The sequence below is a fragment of the Hydra vulgaris genome, chromosome 02 (assembly GCF_038396675.1).
Source record: "Hydra vulgaris chromosome 02, alternate assembly HydraT2T_AEP".
Taxonomy (NCBI): domain Eukaryota; kingdom Metazoa; phylum Cnidaria; class Hydrozoa; order Anthoathecata; family Hydridae; genus Hydra; species Hydra vulgaris.
The window spans coordinates 17,584,033-17,608,070 of record NC_088921.1 but is presented as its reverse complement, the minus strand read 5'-3'; the positions used below and the strand labels follow the sequence as shown (position 1 = coordinate 17,608,070).

Sequence of the window (24,038 nt, the reverse complement as noted above, 5' to 3'; positions counted from 1 at the left end):
ATGGGCACAGTCGTCAATTTCTAAAAAAAGTCCTCTGTATCTAAAAATATCTCTATATCTTCAAAAAAATAAAAATAAAAAAATGGCCTTCAGAAAAAATAACTTTTTTTCACAAGTAAGGAATGGGGTAGGAAGGAGAGGAAAACGGTGGAAGGGAGGGGGGGGGGGAGTAAACGAAAGTATTAAACGTTGTTATAATACTTTCGTAATACTTTCGTTTATATAACATACTTCGTTTAATATAACACGGCTCTGCCAGGAATAACAACTTCATAAATAAATTAGAAATAATCTTTAATTAAAACATAAACTAACACTACTAAATACCATAGTGTTAGTTTATGTTTAAACAGATCAAGAAATGTAATTGTATTATTAACAAACTTTTCAATATCCAGAATCGTCAACTATCTAATAACAAGTTCCGGACGTTTCTCTCTAAATAGGTTCCGCATAACAATCCGGACTTACAGCAAGATATTTGGACATAAATCGCATCATGTCAATAAATGGGTGTGAGACATTGTTTTAAAGTCAAATAACTGTAGTGATTTAGAATAAAGTGTTAGAGACTTTCAGCCTTATTTAAGATTTTTTTTTTTGCATCAGGTACCAACAGAAAGCCGAGTTAAACAAGATGTCTTTTTTTTTAATTTAATGATTGTGAATTTTGAATATTTCTAAGTTTTCATTTAATGTTAACAAACAATGTATTAAGTATTTAATTTGTATAGAAATTAAAGAATGTATTAAAATTGTTTTCAAACAAAGTATTGGATATTTTAAATAATATATATATATATATATATATATATATATAAATATATATATATATATATATATATATATATATATATATATGTATATATATATATACATATATATATATATATATATATATATATATATATATATATATATATATCATTGTGTTTGTGTGTGTGTGCGAAATAATCTACTTTTATATACCATATTACTTTATCCAATTTACACACAGTACTTAATTTACTATTACATGAGTAACACTTAAACTTTAAGTGTTACTCATGTAATTGTAAATTCACATGTATATACAAATGTATATACAAATGTAATGTAATATACACATGTATATACAAATAGTAAATTCACATGGCTTGCAAAAAAAGAAAGATAAATCAACTGAACCATACTGCATTGACGATAATGTGCTTTAAGTTAAAGCACATTATCGTCATAGTCAGATCTATTTTCCAGTAAGAAATGGTATAAATCTGCTTTCCTTTTTTTTAAAACACTAAAAATAACTAATAAAAACTCTTTATTTCATTTAAAGATAGTAATCTCTAATTTTTGTTTTTTCTTTTACATCTATTTTTTGCCTTTTGCATGTCTGTCTTTCTGAAATGTCTGCTCTCAATGCAGTATGGTTCAGTTGATTTATCTTTCTTTTTTTGCAAGCCATGTGAATCGACCACATAAGTAACTTTTATTAGATAAATTATTTAGGCTATCAAGATAATCTAAAGTTCTATTTTTTTATCTTAATTTGCATGATATATAACCCATTGTTGCATTAGGCCATCTTCCTTTGGCATCACTAAGAATACACATTAATTCTTCACTACCTATATTGTGAAGCATTGTACTTGCTGTCTCTTCCTTTAGTGTGTCAGGAATATCTCTCATATTAAAGATTCAAGACATCTTCTACTGCAATAAGACAAGCAGAAGCCTCTTGATAAGTCCATCAAAAGGTAAAAATAAAAGTAATATAATTAAACACCAGCATTGTAATTGGTCTAAAGTAGTAAAAAATTGATAGTAAAAATTATACAAGTTAAAAAATATAACTTAAAACTGTTACTAACAGTTATTAGACTGCAAATAAATAAAAATATTTGTTAAATAATTAAGTTAAACAAAATGAAGTATAAAGATTGAAGAAGAATTCTGACTAAATATTGCATCTCATCATCTAATCATTGTGTCTCATCATAAGAAATAAAAATTCAAATTAAAAGTTTATTTATAAAATAAGAATATTATTTAATAATATTATTTTGTATAAATAAAGTTATTTTTAAATAAAGTATCATTATTTAATTTTAGATAAAGTATCATTATTTAATTTTAAATAAAGTATCATTAGTTACTTTTAAATAAAGTATCGTTAGTTACTTTTAAATATAGTATCATTAGTTAATTTTAAATAGAGTATCATTAGTTAATTTTAAATAAAGTATCATTAGTTACTTTTAAATAAAGTATCATTAGTTACTTTTAAATAAAGTAACATTAGTTACTTTTAAATAAAGTATCATTAGTTACTTTTAAATAAAGTAACATTAGTTACTTTTAAATAAAGTATCATTAGTTACTTTTAAATAAAGTAACTAATGATTTAACTAAAGTATTAATAAAAGTTTTATAAATTTTTATTTATATATAGATTTATATAGATTTTTTTATAATAAATGTAGTTAAAAAAAAAATCAAATTTTATAAGCAACGACTTAAAACAATGGTTGTCTCTTTAATAAACTTTATATAAGAAGATTTAAATATATAAATAAATAAAGATTAAAATTTATACGCTGGAAAAGAAGAAAAATTTTGTTGAAAAGAAAAAAAGAACATTTGATCTTTACTTATGTTTATGTATTATTGAAAGGCATTTATATAAAGTAACAAATCATTTCGAATGATTTTTATATATACTATGTATATTAAATATATATATATATATATATATATATATATATATATATATATATATATATATATATATATATATATATATATTAAATATATATATATATATATATATATATATATATATATATATATATATATATATATATATATATATATATATATATATATATATATATATATATATATACTATATATAATTAATTTTATATATTAATGAATATCATATATATTTTTATATTAATATAAGTATGTATTTTTTATTATAAATGTCTTTAAATAAAAAAATTATATCAACTTTTAAAAAAACGATTTAATTATTTTTTCTTTTCTTTATGTTTTCATTTATAAAAATGTATACAAGTTTTCAAAATATCTTAATAGCTCTGGTCAAGTTTTCAAAATCTTTATATACAAAAATAAAAATCAAATTTTTATATACAAAAAATTGTTGTCATTTTATTCCAGGCCAAAAAAAGATATTTTAGGTATATCTCAGAGTTGAGGGTGGATGTAGTGGTTTAACCCTTTTATCAAAAAATTTTAAATTCTTTTATATTTATTAAAACAAGTGAAACCTGTATGAAAAGTAAAAACTAAATTTTACTACATTAAAACAGTTAAGCCCTCCCCTTTATCCTTTTCCTTAACAAAACAAAAAAAACAAAAAAAAAAAAGGCAGAAAAAAAGTTTTCAAATAACATTTTTTTAAAAACATTCACAGTAAAAAAAAGACTTACTAGAATGAACTGAAGGGACCTAATTTTTATTTAAGAAAAAGCGATGCAACATTACAATGTGATATTTTATTTTTTTAATTGAATGACAAGTAATATGAGTCTGAATGTTACTAGATGGCACAAGAGACGCTAGCTCTTTAGAGCAGCACCTGTTACAGTACTTATAGAAAAGAGAAAGAGTAGCAATGACTCGGCGATGTAATAATGGTTACAGATTGGCTGCAAGAACATATTTAACTATGTTTTTAATGCGCATTAGCACCTTTTCTGAAAGAGAAAGGGCATCATTAAAAGATCTGCCGCAGATATGACAACAGTATTCTATACAAGGACAGATTAGAGATTTAAAGACATAAAGAAGCCTGAGTAAGAAAGTGGCGAGAAGGATAAAGAGATGCAACTTTAGCAGATGCTGGTTTAGCAATTGATTTAATATATGGTTTCCAAGAAAGATCAAAAGTAAGAATTAATCCTAGAAGATAAAGGGTAGATGACTTATTAAGTACATTACCATTGAAAAATATTGGGAGATCTAGTTTGTTGCAATAATGATTAGCTAAATAATTGCCTGAGTTTAAGTTCACCAGCCACTCAGAACTTCATGTTTCAGCAGTTCAAGTAAGAAATATTTCAAGCTCAAATACCCCCTCCAACGCCTCTTTCCTTACTGTGTCGCGAAAATTTTTCCAGAGCTCGTTTCAAACCTGGATCTCCTGCTTATAAAGCAAGCACTCTAACCACTGCGCCACGGCTGCACTCAGGGTTAGGGTTTGGATTGTATATATGTATATATATATATATATATATATATATATATATATATATATATATATATATATATATATATATGTATACATATATATATATATATATATATATATATATATATATATATATATATATATATATATATATATATATATATATATATATATATATATATAAATATATGTATACATATATATATATATATATATATATATATATATATATATATATAATATATATATATATATATATATATATATATATATATATATATATATATGTATATATATATATATACTTTTAAACTCAACAACATCTAAAAAGTTTAAACAAAGGGAAACATTCCCAGACTGCAATAGCCACCCATAATATGTTTTTCTTGCAACAAATTAAGTATGAGAACACAATAACTGCAAGTATTTTAAAATAAAAATGATTGAATTTGCAAAAAGCCACACATTTATTATAGAAGATACAATTTGTACAATAAAATATTGCAGAAAAACCTTACTGTATTTTAATAAGGAAATTCGGAAAAAGAAAAACATACATGAGTGCTTTGATGTAACAATGGGCAATTTGTTGGATTACATATTTAGGATTTATTAAGTAAAATTAATGATTTAGACCTATATTGTGACATTGGTTTAATAGTAACGCGTAAAAAATCTGGGCCACAGCTCGAGAGAATTTGAAAAGATATAATAAAATTTGAAAAGATATAATAAAATATTTTTTAAATATTGGCTTTCAAATTGAAATAAGTATAATTTGAAAATTGTTAATTTTCTTGATATCACATTTAACCTCTGTGAAAATTCATATAAACCTTTCAAAAAACTAAATGATGATTTATTGTATATTAATGTTAACTCAAATCACCCACCCCAAAATCTAAATCAAATCCTAATTTCAATGAATAACAGGCTAAACCAAATTCCTTTTGATAAACATGCATATGAGCATGCATTCAACTCCTCTAAATGAGTTTTTGAAGATGCCTTTAAAAATACTGGTTTCAAAAAAGAAAACGAAAAATCAAAATAGAAACAGAAATGCAGTTTGGTTCAACCCTATTTATGGCAAATATGTTTACACTAACAAAGGAAAAGTGTTTTTAAAACTAGTCGATAAGCTTTTCCCACCCTTTAATAAATTAAATGAAATTTTTAATTGAAATACAATTAAAGTTAGCTACAGTTGTACCAAAAATATAGAAAGAATAATAAAAGGTCACAATATATTAAACAAAAAAGAAATCCTTAATGAAAATATGACAGAAAATTGTAATTGTAAACAATATAACTATTGTCAAATGAGTGGAAATTGTTTATCAAAAAATGTGGTATATAAATGTGGGGTTATTCCATATGAATTCACCTAGTTTTTAAAAAGTGCCCCAGGGTACCACCTCAAATTTTGACCACCCACAACTTTTATGAAAAAAACACAATCCTGAAAATTTCAGCTTGATTGACCAAACCGTTCAAAAGTTATATTTGAATTAATATTGACCAAAATCTGAAAAATTTGAGTATCTGGAGCTTTCAGTAGATTTTTTTGATATTTACCAGATCATAACTTTTTAAATAAAATAGATGATCATCTGAAATTTTTTAGGGTAATAGTTTTTTACCCAAATTATCTATTTTTGTAAGTGTTTTTGACTGATTTTAAACAGTTTTTGAGTTCTTGTACCTCAAAGTTGCTAAATAACACAATATTAGAAAAAATTTTGGAAATTTTAAAGTGCTACAGTCCAATACCAACAGACAAGCTGTGCCAATTTTATATTGCTTTTGTGTACTTAGAGTAACCACTTTTGGAAAAAATTAAAGTTATGTGTTAAAATTTATTTTAGCACTTGCAGCAGCCTGTTAAAATTTCACTTTTTTAAAAAAATATGATAAATTACATAAACTTTGTAGGCATAGAAAGTAGCGTAGACAGTTAAAATAAATTATTAAACTTTTTACTGGCAAAGTTCTATATATAGACAATCACTAAAAAAAAATAAAGACCCATACTCTATCTTATGACATGATTTTAGCATTTTGAGTGCAATGCTTTTTTAGTTTAAAAAGATATCAATTAGCGCAAATTATATCATACTTAAAAAAAATAAAAAATGCTGAAAGAAGAAGTGTATATGCACATGTAACACAAGTACACTACTCTCTTTATATCTGATTTAATTACCTCATAATACTTTCATAATCATTATTAGCAAGTTTGTAGTCACAAGCACTTCTACCCTTAATGGATGGGGCACTTATTTGACATATAACTTTGTCAAATGGTACCCAACATTGACTTGATCATGCATCTTTAGTCCATTTTAAATTTAATTTGTTTCTATGTATGAATTTTACATTAACATCTTGGTTTACACTACAAATCTCAAGTACAAGCCCTATGTACCATTCATCATTGTAAAAGCATGCAATGTATTTACCAGGTTGAAAGTTTGAAGGATCTTTTTTTGCCAAGTTAATATTATTCAGCGAATGGGTATCATAGACAGTATCGCTAAATATTCTCCATAAAAATAGTATCTCTCCACCTGGTAAAAACTGTGATAGCTTCTTAAGCCTAGGACTGTGCTTATCTCTTCATATCGTTTCTTTAGGCTAAAATAAGTTTCATGATTATTGATATTATCACTTGAAATGTAAAATAATTTAACGCCTTTAATGTTTTTTCAGCCCATGTAAACAGTTCATTTTGTGTGAGAATTTGCTGCTCGTAGACTTGCTTTTGCTGCTTCTCTTTTTATAGTTCCTCCTATTCCATCACATAGACTTTTGTCATGGGATGTAGCAAAGAAGCGGTGCTCAGCATTTATATTGTGATCTTCAAGATGGTACATGTGTTGATTTAATGTTCTTTTTGCCTCTGATAAGTAGGAGGATTGTGCTTCTTTGATAAAGTGGTGGTGACAAAGTTCATACAAAGTTTCACTTAGAGTTTCAATAAACTCAATAATGCTTGTTTGGACACCCATTATTTGTATATGATATGATCATCAAAATCAAAATTATTATTTTTAAACACATTTTCCAAGTAAGTCTTTAAATTTACTTTACCTGGGGAATTGGAACATAGATGGAATATGCAGCTTTGACTATATATATTACAAACACATACTTTCATCAAATCTTTGTACTATATTAAATGGCCCTTTGGTAAAGCAGCGCACATCAACTTAGTTTTTTGATGATAAAAACATACGCAAACTGATCTACTTCCACTACTGTCAACTGTAATGCAACGCTTTGGTCTTAGTTCACAGAACTTGCTGAATCCAACTTTGTGTTTAGGGTATTACTTCTTAAACTAAAGAAAAAGTTCCTTTAATTGAACTAATATTAAACGTTTTTGTTTATGAACTTTTACATTACAAATACGCACAGAAACAAAGTCTTTTTTTCCTGGACATTGTCTTGTGAACTCTTTGGGTTCATAAATTTCAATGACTATTTGTTTAACAATATCTTCCTAAGGTTGTCCTATTTTAGCCTCAGGTTTAGCAAGTATTCCTTTTTCATTTTTTCAACTCTCGAGCTTTTTTAAAGATGTTCTAAAAATGTTTTGCAAGTTTTTTCAATTTACCAACTATCAGAAGTTAGTGTTAGTAGTTGAACTTTTTCTTCCTTCAAATTTATTTTCATTTTTTTTTATTGCATTTAACAGTTGGTCTAAATTATTACAATTTATACATTTTTGCTCTTTTTCTGATACTTTATCTTTTGGGTCTATATCCAATGCTGACACTACTAGGTTCGTCATACTTGTTGCAAATTTTTTAGCTTTTTGCTTTCCATATCCTAATTTTTCGCGTCTTCTTACATTTTTGAGTGGAGATATTTCCAATAAAGACACACTCTTATTAAGAATTGTCTTATCAAGGTCTGAACAACTCAAATCTTCTTCAGCAGCTTCATCTTGACTACTTTCTGTAATTTTTTCGAGTTTGAATTCATTCATACAGTTAGTAAAAACTTTTTGACCAGGTTTGATCATAAGTTGATTTGCTATTGATATGTTAACTTTACACAATCCCTTGATAATTTTTTTCTTGTGGACTTTAAATGGATCACAACAGTATTTTTGAAGTGCTTCATATCTAGAAATATAGGCTTCTTCATGGTGAATACATATCTCCTCATTTGGTTCGAAAGTGTATTCTATCCTTTGCATTAAAACTTCAATATCAGTATCTTTTAGTCTTATTCTTCCTACCATTCTACAATATGACATTTTATCACAATATTCATTTAAAACTCTTCCCACACAATATTTCTCTGACATTTTTTAGTAATCTAAAAATATTAAAGTTAAAGATTATCTAAAAATAAACTTTTTTTTATTTTTCCGGTAATAAAATCGTAAAAATGAAATCTCAAGTATAAATGCGATTAAAATTGCCTAAAATGCAACCAATAAACTATTTCTACATGTAGCTATTTCTGCATACACAAAACTTTTACTTTTTGGTTCTTGCAATATTAAAAACTAAAATAATAAAATCCAGAAAATACTGCGCAGATTTAGATTTTAATACAAAGTCTTGGAGCAATTGAAGTATTTTACACTCAAATTATAACCATGTGAAAATATCATTATAATTATATTATATGCATAAAATTTAACAAATATATGTTATAAAATCTTATCAAATAAATTAGGTTAAGACACTGATAATTTTATTTTATGAAAAACTGATTATATTTATTTTGGGAAAAAATCAAATATACACATAAGTCATAGGGCTACAATCATGTGATAAGATAGAGTATAGGTCATTAATTTTTTTTTGGTGATTGTCTATATATAGAACTTTGCCAGTAAAAAGTTTCATAATTTATTTTAACTGTCTACGCAACTTTCTATGCCTACAAAGTTAATGTAATTTATAGTATTTTTTAAAAAAAGTGAAATTTTAACAGGCTGCTGCAAGTGCTAAAATAACTTTTAACACATAACTTTAATTTTTTCCAAAAGTGGTTACTCTAAGTACACAAAAGCAACAAAAAATTGGCACAGCTTGACTGTTGGTATTGAAGTGTCGCACATTAAAGTTTCCAAAATTTTTTCTAATATTGTGTTATTTAGCAACTTTAAGGTTCAAGAACTCAAAAACTGTTTAAAATCAGTCAAAGACACTTACAAAAATAGATAATTTGGGTGAAAAACTATTACCCTAAAAAATTTCAGGTGATCATCTATTTTATTTAAAAAGTTATGATCTGGTAAATATTAAAAAAATCGACTGTAAGCTAGATACTCAAATTTTTCAGATTTTGGTCAATATTAATTCAATTATAACTTTTGAACGGTTTGGTCAATCAAGCTGAAATTTTCAGGATTGTGTTTTTTTCATAAAAGCTGTGGGTGGTCAAAATTTGAAGCAACTTTGAGGTGGTACCCTGGGGACCATTAGGTTATTTGATGTGGAATGACCCTGTGTTGTTTCCTAAGAATGTACCTGATAAACAATATATTGGCTTAATAGAGGGTTAATAAAAAAACGTCTTGCTAATCATAAGCAATATTTTAAACATATAAAGTATGCAAAAGACACCATGCTGTCAAAATACATATGGGAATTAAAAGATAAAAATATTGATGATATTTTACTGAATTGGTTCACCCTTAAAACAGCACCTATAATAATATTTCCGATAAATGCACACTATTTTTACAAGAAAAATTTGAAATAATTACACATGCAAGCCAAAAATTTTTTATTAAACAAAAAATCAGAATAGATTTCTTAATGCAGGCATAAAAATAAATTTCTCCTTAGAAACTAAAAAAAAGTGAGCATTTTATAATAGTGTCAGCATATTTCACAAATATGTAAAAATATACAGTAAAGACATTTACCACTTCCTGAAAATTAATTTTTGGTATAAAATGAAGTTTTAATAATTTGATTATTTATTTCTGATGAGTCTTTATTGATGAAACACAGTGTTTAATGAAAAACTTTTGTAAAGTGGTTTTCTACTATTTTTACAAACATTTTTATGACTTACTATTTTTACAAACATTTTTATCTATTTTTTATGTCATGACTAGAGATGCAAAAAAAAATTTTTTTTCACCCAAAAAAGTTTTTTTTTTTTTTTTTTTTTTTTTGGTTTTTAAGAGTTTTTTTTTTTTTTTTGCTTTTACAGATTCTTTTAGTGTTCTTGTTTACTTACTTTAAACTTTTTTTTAATGTTTCCAACTTATCTAAAATGTTTCTATTTAGTTCTGTTTGAGTATTTTAGATTATATTAAAATTAATCTATTTTAATTATTTAAAAACTTTGGCATATATATATAATTCTGGCATAAATAAAATTCGCCCTATGGTCACACACAAGCAGTGAACGCCTAAAGGAAGAAATGAAGTACATTAGAATAAAGGAGAATTGTTTTTCGAGCAAAGCATATTTTGACAGTTGTCAAGACAAAATTAGAGGAATATTTAAAAATGAATAAGACAGACAAGGCACCTAAACAGTACTAACAATAATAATAAACAGTAAATTGTTTTATAAACACTAATGTGAACAAAAATACACAAAAAATATGTCACCAAATAAAAAAATTAAAAAAAAAAAAAATTAGTTTATCCTCCTGTCAGACAAACGTCATTGCCACTTAAGCCACTTATGCTTTATGTCTTACGCCTATTCCATACTTCAGTAAAAAAAGGATTCACTACAAATAGCCACAACCCAAACATACCCAAAGGAGTCTGTACTACTTTTATGCCTTTTGGCCCATAATCACGCCAAGCCGATCGTGTTTAGATTTTTACATCAACGTATTGTTAGTGTCTTACGGATTACCAGCCAAAAAATCTAAACCCGATCAGCTTGGCGTCATAGTTTTCTGGTAAATCTGGTATCTGGTAAAAATATTTTTTTGGCCAAAAATTAAAAAAAAAAAAAAAATCAAAAAACAAGAAAAATTATTGTAATTTTATATATTTAAGCCAAATAATAAAAAATAGTTTTTATATTATACATTTTTGGTAGTTTTTTGATGATAGAATTGCTTAAATCATCTACCAAATAAAATTCACTATTTAATAAAAATATTGATCTATAGTGGCTTGTTTCATTATTAAATATTGTGCAACATATAAAATTGAAACAACGTTTATCAATTATAAATGATAATGGGATATCATTTATATTTAGTTCATCTTCATCTTCTTGGAACACCTCTACAAATAAACAAAATGGGTGAAATAAAAACTTTGCAGTAGAATCATTAGAGCAGATTTTACACAATTCATTCAACTTGATATTTAAATATGTTACTTTCTCTGCGTTTTTAATTAAGATAAACTCATTAATGTTTGGACAAATCGTTTTGTTACAGGATGAACAATTAAACTGAATTGTCTGAAAATGTATTAAAAAATGAATAAACGCATTGCATTCTGTATCAAGAGTACTGAAAGTTAAAGAATCATTTGGTTTTAGTCTCATAACAAGAAGAATCCATATAGTTTTTACTCTATCCCATTCACAAGTTTCAATGAGAGAAAGTATATCGAGTATGTGATTATATATTTTGATATCTTTTTTATTCTCTTCTAATACACTTATGATATTTTGTGACAATAAAGATGAGCACCAAATAGCCAACAAAAAATAATCAATTGTGCAAGTGTTCTGAATGATAATACTTCGGTATAATTGACACAGCAAAAAATAATCTGTATCCATTTTAAAATCATCTTTATTTAACAAAATACAGCCGCCCCATTTTGGTAAATGCTTTGAAAAAGATCTAAAGTTTGTTTCATTAATTATTTTTGCAGATTTCTTATTCAATAGTGAAATACTTAATTCAGAATCAATTATATTCAATTCTACGTTAGATTTAGCTTTCGATTATATTAAACTCGTTGATATATCTCGTTTCATAGTTTCATTTATCTCTAATGTTTCTTTTTCAGATTCGCATTCTGATTCATTTTCACTTTGTAAAAAAAACATAAGCCTTGAGCCTGGATTAGGAAGTTTTTCTAAATACTTTCCACAACACAAATAAAGAATAATGCTAGCAATGTGACTACAACAACCACAAGTTCTTTAACCAGAAAAACACCCGCATGCCCAAGACAATACTGATTCTGGACTATCGATATTTGGCAAGTATTTAATATATAACCTATACTTAGTCGCGTTTGAATGTCTTGACTGAATTTCAGCGGAAATCAATTTATAATTTTGAATTTGTTGAATATTTTTATCAATCAAAATAATATATTTTCCATTTTTATTTAAATGTTCTGCTAGATAACTGTAACTTTGCTTTATTTGATAGCTACCAAATGTGATGTATTTTCGCATATCATCTATAGAAAACTTTGGGAAATCGTTTAAATCTAACGCGTCGATTGGTTCAAAATGCTTTTTACTTTTATTTTTTGTGTTCAAAATATATGATTCCAAATCATTTTTGAAATTAATTTTAATTTTCATTAGAATTGCAATATCTTTACCGTCTTTTTTATCGGATATATATTTTACATGAAAACAGTTAATCAAAGAGGCAGCTATTCTAACATCAGTCATTATATGAGGAAGCATTGTATTCCTTGTTTTTTCCAAAGATTTAAAAGATTGTTTAAATGTACCATTAACAGCCTCGATAACCCATCTGCATTTTGTAACAAACCTAGTATGGTTCGCTTGTAAACTAGTTAACTGACTTTTAGAACAAGTTGGCATCTTCGTAAACACTTTATATGTAGTTTTCAATTCATCAACGATATCTCTAAAACCTCTATCTAAAATGAATAAATCATTGGGCTCAACTAGTTCTCTTATATCGTTTTTGGTTTTTAAAATATTACTTAATATAGTTGCGTCATTCATAGTTGCAGCAAAAGGTCCATAAACATCAATAATAAAACCATTTGCAGTGCATACTACAAAAGGCTTAACTAAATGTCTTTTTTTTTGCCCACTGTACAGTTTTCGTTGTAAAGTATTATTAGAACTTTTTTCACAGAATAGATAAGTACCATCGGCTATTATTGCTAGCTGTTCTTCTTTTAAGTCAAACAAATCTTTGATCATGTCTGTGTTATTTAAGAGCCAATCTTTTCGTGATCGTGATTTTGCTCCTAAATTCTTTTCAACAAAATCAGCACTAAGTGAGATTCTTATCTGATGGCAATACTTTTGAACCTTTGACCGACACGACAAACCAAAATAACACGCAATTGAATTTTGATCAAGACCAGTCTTTAACCAAAAGAGATAAACGGCAAGAGCTTGCTTTTTCGAACGTTTGAAAGAGTTTTTAATTGTTTTTAATTCACTTACCAAATATAAAAATTCATCTTTGGTAAAACCGGTATTTTGGAAACAAAACTCAGTTGTTACGTTATTTATTTCGCTAAATTTTGCAAATATAGATGCAGTTTTTGAATCTCTACACCGAAAACTTTTAAATAAATCTTGTATCATTGTTTTATTTAAGTTTACGGAGTTTTTGAAAGATGAAATATTATTTAAATATTCATCTTTAAGCCACTTACTGTCTGTCAAATGAAACTTACAACACCTACTATCAATAGGTATAAATATATTTGTTTTAATAAAAACATCAATTATCCCTTCATTTGATATTTTACTAAATGGATTCAGATTTACTAACCAGATTCAGATTTACAAATAAAACAGTAACCATGTGAATTTGAAATTCTATCGATTTCTATATTGATCTTTTTCTTTTCAATAGATTTATTGCAATAATCATTGTCATCGTTGTCATCGACATTCTCAAACTCTTCAGAACCCTTATCAGTACTCCTAGAATCGAAATGATCATAGTTTTCAAGAACAATATTAGGATTTGACTCATCATTAGAATTATCTTCAACAAGTGTATTGTTAGAAATGACATTTATATTTTTATCAAGAAAAAACCCGGCTTTGTTCAAAGATTTTAAGTGCTTGTAACACATTATCTGATCATGTATAAGATTTATTCGATCAAGTTTAAAATGATATACAACTTTATCTATCATATTTTCATTTTTAATTTCAAAAACTTTTTTTGAGCCAATACTTTCACCTCTCTTTTTACAAACACAACAATATCTATTTCTAAGATTATTTAATACCATTTTGTAATATTATTATATAATTTTTTTAATTTTCAGTAGTTATAATAAAAATCTTTAAAGGATTTAATTCACATGAAATAAAAAATAAAAATTGCAAAACTTTTTATTAAGGAAATATAAAAATGAAATGAAAAAACATTAGTGTTTTAAACTTTATTATTTAAGCTCAATTAAAATAGTTGCGGGGTAGTTAACTGTTGTTCTAATTCCTTTTATATTGTTTTAAAATGTGGAATTTAACCATACCATATCGATTCTATTAGCCACAAGTGCGTATTGAAAAGTTAAAAGTCTTTTTTTCAATTTTTTTGTAAATAAAAAATTGCCTTAAATTTTTATTTTTTTTGAGGGGGGAGGGTGGGTTAAAATTATTTTTAAGTTATAAAAAGTACTTTTCTAATATCCTTGAGCGTAATTATAAGTTTTAAAGGAGGAAAAAAAAAAAAATTGGGGGAGGGGCGAAGAGGGGGAAGGGGGCTCAAAATTATTTTCACGTTGTAAAAAATAGTTTTCTAACATCCTTAAGCTTAATTATGATTTTTAAACAAAAAAAAAAAAAAAGGGCCAAAATTTCATGTAAGTTGGACATACTCCTTTGTAAAACACTAATATTTTTTGATGATATTATATATAAAGTGTTGATCTATTGCACAATAGTTCCAGCACAAATAAACCAAAACAATCAAATGGCAATATACCCTATTAAAAACCCTTTTAAAATTAAATAAAACCCAATAGAGTCTTCAAAAAACTCTAATGCTGTCATAGATACTTCATTCGAATTTTGTTAACCAATCTAAAGTGTAAGAAAATGAAACAACTTGCACAACTTAAAATCATTACTAAAAATCAAGTAATATATGAAAGTAAAAAAAGTATATATCATTCGACGAATTTTATATATGCCAGAATTATATATATGCCAAAGTTTTTAAATAATATTGGGCCTAGCCCGTAAGGGTTAGTGTTAAGGTCATCGAGCACAACTATTTTCCAAATCACAATTACTGTCACCGCAAAAGAAGTTGTTTGTCTCTGGAAGACGCTTGGGCTAGTTTTTTAATAATAAGTCAGTTATAAATCCATGCATAGGTGTTTAATCCGTAATGGTTTTCTGGAGTATGACTGGGCTGGCTTGGTGTAGTTAAGAGATAATTCTTTTTTGCTGGTTACTAACAACACAAGACTTAACTGAACGACATAAACAGCACGGACTTACGCATTACACCTATACACCCTTATGCACATATAGCCTGCTTACATCGTTTGCATGCTTTTTGTTCTTTTATTAGATAAACTATCTTTGTTTGAACTCATTCTTATTTAGGTAATATTTTCTTTTAATAGATAGTATGTGGTTGAAATGTAGATATAGATTTGTATGTTATGTACATGTGGTTATCATGTGTGATTGAGTTTTGATTTCAGGGTTCATATATACATATAATTTTGTATTGTAGTTATATATATATATATATATATATATATATATATATATATATATATATATATATATATATATATATATATATATATATATATATATACATATATATGTATATATGCATGTGTGTTTGTATGTGTATATGTATATATGCATATATATATATATGTGTGTGTGTGTGTGTGTGTGTGTGTGTGTGTGTGTGTGTGTGTGTGTGTGTGTGTGTGTGTGTGTGTGTGTATATTTATATGTATGTGTATATGTGTATATATATAAGAGCAATTCTTTTTGACTAGCGGCTTTTGACATGTTTTGTTGATGGACGTTTTTTCGTTGTTGTTTTGTTATGGTCTCAAAGTTACCTTTAATTCGGACCATAGCGAAAACTTTACTTTTTCAGAAATTTCGATTTATCATACAGTTCATGTTCCGAGATCAGATCATCCAAATATGGTAATAATATGATGTCATTCAAAAATTATTCGAATAACTCGATCATGAAAACTCCTCATTATTAAATTTTAAATCGTGGTAGTAGAATTTTTATTGTGTATCATTTTACTTCAAAATATACATAATTAGACTTCTAAAATTTTAAAGGCGGTTTATATTGAATATCGATATTAAGTAAGTTATTTTATTTTATATAATCTTTTTACGAAACCATTTTTATTTCTTTTTTACCTAAGTTATACATTGAGTTAAACATTATATGGGCTGGGCACTCAATGTAAATATGTGTATATATATATGGTATATATATGCGTATATATATATATATATATATATATATATATATATATATATATATATATATATATATATATATATATATATATATAAATATATATATTTATAGCCCATATATCACTCACTGGCCTACTAGAAAGCCAAGCCAAAAGCTGTTAATCACATAAAAAATATGCCTAGAAACTCTTTACTGGTTATTTGAATTAAAATATTTTCGGCTTTGTCTTAAAATAATAAGTTATATTCAAATAAATGACAAATTTATATCCTGTAAATAAAGCTATATTGATTAAATTAACAAAACATTAAAAAAACAATATTGATAAAACTACATTAACTAAAAAGGTTTGAATTTGCTTTATTCATGATTTGTTAAATCGAATTGTTTAAATACAAAGTTTCTTCAGATTTGCAAAAACTTTTGATATCTTCTAAAACTTTTACTGCTTGTTCGGCACAAATGTAAGATCTTTGCTATTTTATGACAGAAAAGAATATCACACCAAAACATTATGAATGTTTTAATTGCCTTTGGATGATCTTTAATGGCTTCCTCCAATTCTTTACCATTTTCAAGGTTAAACATTTGGTTTGAAAACCAGATATCTGGCCATTATATCCACTAACAAGTTTAACTGCCATCTCAATTTGTTGTCTGTCTGAAGGAATTAATATATAAGCAAGTAGTAAATAAATTGCCTGGGAGTTTAGATTGGGGTATCTAGATTGGCTAATATTTGGTAAACTTTTAAAATTAACCTTTAGAAATTTATTTTCATTCCAAAAGTATTTCACTACATTAATCAGATGCTTCAAAAACTGCATGTAATCTCTCCATTTCAATTTATTCTCCTTTAATTGTGCACTACTATTGTTAAAGTTTAATGTTAAATAGTCATATTTACTACGTATTGGTTCAACAAAATAATATGAAAATATATGTGAATTGGTATTACCTTCGAAAAAGTCATCCAGACATAACTTTAATAATCGATTTAATATATGATGTTGACAAGCAACATAGAGAGGTTTCTAAAAGTCAACACACTTAAAATGTATCAATCTCTTTATCACACCACTTATTTTCCCAGTGTTAATATTTGTAGTGTCAGGATTGTTTTTATAGATCTCCATAAATTATATTAATTTAAAAGTTCTAGAAGTCTTTCAAAAAAATCTTTGACTTTCCATTCTTCAATACCATTGGCTTTAGCCTATCCTCTTTTTTATTGTTCTTTATTACGACAACATGATGCTCCACCCCTGGTATCTTTTTTCCATCAAAATGTAAAGACCAATTCTCAACCTTCAATTCTTTTCTAAATTTATCTTGTAACTTTTTACCTTCCCTGATGACTGCCATATAGATTGCTGGTTGAGTTGGTGCATGAAGATTGACACCAGCCATCTGTAGTTGTTGTAATATTGTGGCTGATTTTTGTGAAGGTATCTTTGCTTTACTTTCTAATTTAACTGCCTGTTCTTTCATCTGTTTAATTTTTTTGTTTAATAATATTTATTGAAAGTTCATAATTACTGCCAAAAGTAGTAATGAGTCAGTAAGTGACAACACTTACTGACTCATTACTCTTTTGTGTTCCTCTCTGTATTAATTCCAAATTAAAGTTGATGGCATCAATGGAATGTTTTCTTTTTTTAATTTTCTTTGAAGGATGTATTTTTTTAGGATCATCAAGCTTCATTGTACTATATCCAACTCTACCAGATGTCCAGAGTTGCTTTCTAATAAAGACTTTTTTCTATTTCTTAGAATATAACCAAAGTTCTTTCTCTTTTGTTATATCTAATAAACCATCAACTACCTGGTTTTTTTATTTCTATTTGTCTCTTTTTAATTAATTTTTCTATCATTCTTAGCAATCATATTTTATCACTTGTTGGAAAATTCAAATTAGCCCAAAGTTTGAAACATTCATCTGAAATTTTCTTTTATTAGTACTTTCACATTTTTACAGTCTGATCCACAAGCTGGTGTAACACTACAAAAAAAAACAAACAAGTTTTCCCTTGCAGAGCATTAAGTTCAATCAAAAATCAAAATAGCACATTAAGTTTAATGAAAATGGCCATTAAGTTTAATGAAAAGGGCTTAAGATCTGTTTACTTCTGTTTTTAAAACAAATTTAGCATTGTGTAATTTATGGACAATCCCTTAGGAACTATAACTCATTTAGGATGAAATTATTGTCATTTATTTCAAAATATAAAAGTGTACACACACATACATATATTAAAAATAATAATCAATTTACAAAAAAATAACTTTTTTCTTAAATAAATGCATAAAAACTATTGTTTTAAGCTGAAATAAAAAAAGTCATTATTTTCAAGTTTTAAAAAAATAGTTTTTTTAAACATGCTTCTTTTGTAAAGTGATTACTGTTTTTGAAGTATTTATATAATTTCGCTTCTTTTGAGTACCAGGTTGACATACTTTAGAAGAACTTTTATTTTCAAAATTTTAGGAACCAGTCAAATTTTTAAGGGTCTTGAGCTACCCCTAAAATAATTTTTTGTTGAAAAAAATTTTAAACCTAGTGTTTTAGTATTATATAGAACAAAGTAAAGGGGTAGGAACAGGTTTTTTTTCAAAAATGTTGTTTTAAGAGCTACCCTAATATGTAACTCCTGTTATATTGGCAAGACATCAAAACCAGGGGCGTGGTGGCTAGATAAAAAGCCCATGCGGGATTTTTATTAAAAGGCCTATATATGTGGGATTTTACCATATATGCTTGATGTAAAGGCCCATACGAAAAAAAAAAAAATATATATATATATATATATATATATATATATATATATATATATATATATATATATATATATATATATATATATAATTAATATTATTGTTTGTAATACTTCAAAATAAAAATGATAACAACACAATGCAGCGACCACATTTTTGTTATAATTTTCTTAAAACACAACTTTACCGCAAGCAAATACGATTAGTTTTTTATTGTTTGAAGAACATAGCCTAACACAAATTTAAAAATCAAAGATTTTAACTTTTCTATTACTATATGATATATATTTTATTGTACAATAATATATATATCATATAGTAATAAATATATGTAAAAAAAATTTTCTAAAATAAATATTGAAAATCTTGAAAAATAAGAAATTTTTTTTATTTTATGAGAAAATTCATTTTAGTTTATGCTTTTGTTTAATTCGGTGTTAACTTTTTTTAACATTTTTGCATAAACTCACAAACAGTAGAAAAATGCTGCTCTTAAAATGGTGCCATTATTGACATAGTTTAAACATAAAAGATTTTATAATGTAGTTTCATTTAGCAGTTCATCATCCTTTTTTTAATCTGTCTGAGGATACTATTACGGAGTGATTTCTTTATTTACATACCAATAATATAAACTGTATAAAGATTAAAAACTTTTTTTATTATTGAAGAAGTTTATATCTGTTTCGAAACGTTACAAAAATGCAAAACATGAGTTCGAATTTTATTTATATAAAACGTTTAAAATTTAACACCAAAACATTTTTCTTAAATAAATTAAAACGCAATACAATTACTATATAGTAATTGTATTCTGTTTTAATTTATTAAAGAAAAATATTTTAGGAATAAATTTTAAATTAAGTTAATTTAAGTCCAACAATAATAATACCTATTATTATTGTTGGGTCTGCTGACTTTCTTAAATTTATTTTGTCAACATTACGATCGTTAAAAACTGTTTATGGGTTCATTATTTTCTCATGAAAAAAACATCATAATAAGTCTTAAAACATCTACTTTGTTTTCAGAGCAATGTTATTATTACGCAAAATACTAATTTAATTGCGCTCAAAGTCGAAAACTTTAAATCAAGTGATTAATAAAATTTTATTTGTGCTTACATAAATATTTTAAATGATTGTGGAATTTCTTTAAAATGTAGAAACAATTAAAATTTTCCAAAGGCCCATATTTAGATGAAAAAGTGAAAAGCCCATGCAGGAATCCCGCTTAGCCTCTGGGGCCTCCACGCCTCTGATCAAAACTGATTATAACTACATATTAATTAAAACTTTTTCATTATGAAAAAATTTGTCATTTTTTAAGATGTTTATTTTTTACGTATTCATCATCTCAGTTATTATGCAAAGTACTTATAATGCGATGCAATTGTTGTGTTAAAAACTAATATTTTAGTTAATTTGTTAGTATATCTAACTATTTAATGCTGATATTGTGTTTTTTAACCTTTTTTTTGGGCTCTATGATAAGTGTTTTCTTTATAATTCAATAAATCATCTATTACTCACCAAAATATTTGACTTTAGATTGCACAGTATTTTTCACACAGTTCAAATACCATTCCACCCAATACAATATTTTATTAGGGAAAGCTTAAGTTAATTACATTTATTATTCTTCTGCAGATTGAATGAAGTACTTTAAAGGTTAATATATGTCAATTAATGGATATAGCAATATATGATTATATGTAAAATAAACATTAAATGTTTTTTACATAATCATAATGTTAATATCTATATATAAACTTAGATTTTGTAAAAAAAAAGTATTTTTCTCTAAACTTATTATAGACATCGTAAAGCATATTGTTGAGCCTCTTAAACAACTCTAAGGATATTTTGAGCATCTACTAATAGTAGATAAGTATACTATACTTGTCTACTATAATAGTATACTTATCTGCCAATAGTAGATAGTTCCTCTATACTTATGGACTAATAGTACTGTGCTCAAAAACAAAAACCCATACTGATAGTTGATAAAGAGATTTTCAGAGGTTATTCAAGTAATTAAAGATTAGTATTGTTATACAAAAAGATAAAGTCTTAGTTCTTTTATATAACTCTGTCAATCTCTAATAGCTACCTAAACTGTACTGCTAAATTTTATAGTAATATCATGTTTTCATATAATATATTATGTTATATTCTACTTCAAAATTTGGTTTTGTGACTTATATCACACAGAACTTTGTGATATATATATAACATTTAAACAGGAATTTAAAAAGAGTAACTAATAATTTCTTTTTAAAAACAAAAAATTAATAATATCCTCTCTTAACAAAACCAAAACTTTTCTTTATAAGATAATTTAATTGAATATTAAAGTTGATTAAATTCCAAAAATATAGGGTATAAAGTAGACAGTAAAAAATCTTTTAGTGTACTTTAAAATTCATGCGAGAAGATTTGCATATTTTTCATATGTGTAACAGCCTAATAAGCATTTAAGTCAATTATCTTGAAATGAATCAAACATTATTCATGCCAAAGCATGGATTCAGGAAAAGAAAATATGTTTACCAAATTATTATTGTTTTTATAAAGTCATGCTTGACAAATTTTTTTTTTTTGAAAAATCATGCATTATCAATTCATTATTGTTTTGGAGGGGTACCAGAATTCTCGACAACGAAATATATATATATATATAACAGTTATTTTGTGAAATAAATTCTTTGTAGCATTTCATATCAACAAATTTATTATATTTCATTTTAATTTTTATCACTTATTATTTTTGTAGTAACATTTAAAAAAAATAAGGTATCAATAGTGTTATTCATAAGGTATCAATAGTCTTATTACAAAACAAAAAACTTTTTCTGGCATTTTAGTTTTGGTAGCAAAATTGCTACGGCTCATAATTTTACAGACTAATATTACTAATTCTTTAAGAATTAGCAGCTCTGAATCTGTTGTTATTGGGAACTACTGGATAAGAACTATTTTAATACATTTGCTTAACTTAAAGCGTTCAACCATATCAAATACTGAGTTCCAACCTATCTTGCAGAGGTATAAGTTCATATCCAAGTTCTAGTTTTACATGCTTCTGCAATATATCATCTATTTTCACACGTAATTTTTTAAACATTTTATGGTGCTAACTTTTTTTGAAACTGAAACTGAGCTATTTCAAATTTGATGTAGCCCAGCTCTTCACCTTTATTAAGTTCTTGACTGTTGTCCTCATTGTCATCCTCCCTATTATTAATTTCAAAATTATGGTATAAAACTTTATTTGGTTTCACATAAAGTACATCCCCTACTGCAGGCCTTGTTAAGAAACAATATGCCATTTGAATTTTGCACAAGAAATGGCAATTTTACATGCACGCTAAAACTCTTTAAAATTATTATTTAAACAGTCTTTTAAAAAAGTTTATGTGGAAAACATTAGGCAGTAATTAATTGTGGTAATAATATTTGTTAAATATTTTTTTTATTATATAAAAAAACTGATAGTTCAAAAAATTTGTTTCTATTTTCCGTTTTTAAAAATAAAATTTATTTATTTTATTATATTTAAATTAAATTAATTATTAAATATTAATAATCACAAATTTATTTTATTAGATTTAATTTAAATTCTTTTGAAAATTTTAAAACACTCTGTTTTTCTACATTTTTTTTTTTTACTGCTAAAAATTCTGTTGAAGAAAAGAAAATTATTTTTAATAAATTTAATTGAAGTTACTTTAAAATGTTTGTATTATATTCAACTGTCTTCTTTATTTATTTATAGTTTCAAACCAAGAATTTCTTTTCATTCCGTTATGAAAGTGCTTATATACAAAAAAGTGCTTAATTCACTTTTAGCTGTATATAAATACATTCTGGATAACCATAATCAAGCCTGTATGCAAAATTATTAGATTTGTTAAAAAATTTTACATAACAAATTTATGAAAAGATGGTTTTTTCAGTTTTGAAATTGCTTTTTAACAAAGTTTTTTTCTTTATCGCTAATTTTTTGAATTAATAATAGAATGAATGTCTATGATCAGTTTATGAGTAGTATGCAAAGATTTTGTTAAAGCCAAAATGTTAAAAAAAAATGTTGATAATTTTTATTTATTTTTTGAGCATTAAAAAACATAAGCATAAACAATACACCTCCTCATTAAAAATAAATAAACATAACATGAATGTTGACTAAATACTTAGCTTAACTTTTACTTTGAATTGCATAAAAGTTTATGTAATAAAATGTCAAAACTTGCAACACTTCAATAAAAATTCCAAACTTTCAATGCTTAAAAATTTACTAACAAAATCTAACAATATTTATAATAATTGATTAAACTAAAACTTCATTAAGAGCTTCGATTTCATACAGGTTCAATCGCATTCTATTGTTAATGATTACTTTAAATTCAAAAAACGTCTAAACGGATAATTTTAAAATATCCGGATATCCTGATATTTTAAAATTATCCATATTTATTATATACAAAACCTTCAATAGGTATTTTATTCAGGGATGCGGAGTCCCAAAAAGGGACTCCGGATTTGAAAGTCACAAAAAGATTACTTTATCCTAGTTTTTTGTATCCCGGAGCTTTAAAAATATAAATGAATTTATGGAATACTAATAGGAAAAAAATTAAGACCTTTAGGTTAGAGGAACAATTGTTTTTTAAGCCCGGAGTCCTAGGTGTAATGGCGGCAAAGACTCCAGGACTAC

At 25.7% G+C, this 24,038-nt stretch overlaps 1 protein-coding gene across 2 annotated transcripts in view; it reads left to right on the top strand.

Moving 5' to 3' along the window:
* The first annotated feature begins 236 nt into the window (after window positions 1-236).
* Window positions 237-24,038, top strand: part of LOC136076787 (NACHT, LRR and PYD domains-containing protein 3-like) — a 107,074-nt gene continuing 83,272 nt past the window's right edge. For both annotated transcript variants that reach the window (XM_065790238.1, XM_065790237.1), the window contains exon 1: window positions 237-513. In XM_065790238.1, coding sequence (XP_065646310.1) covers window positions 500-513 — 14 coding nt within the window. In that variant the 5' untranslated portion in view covers window positions 237-499. The remainder of the gene's footprint in view (window positions 514-24,038) is intronic.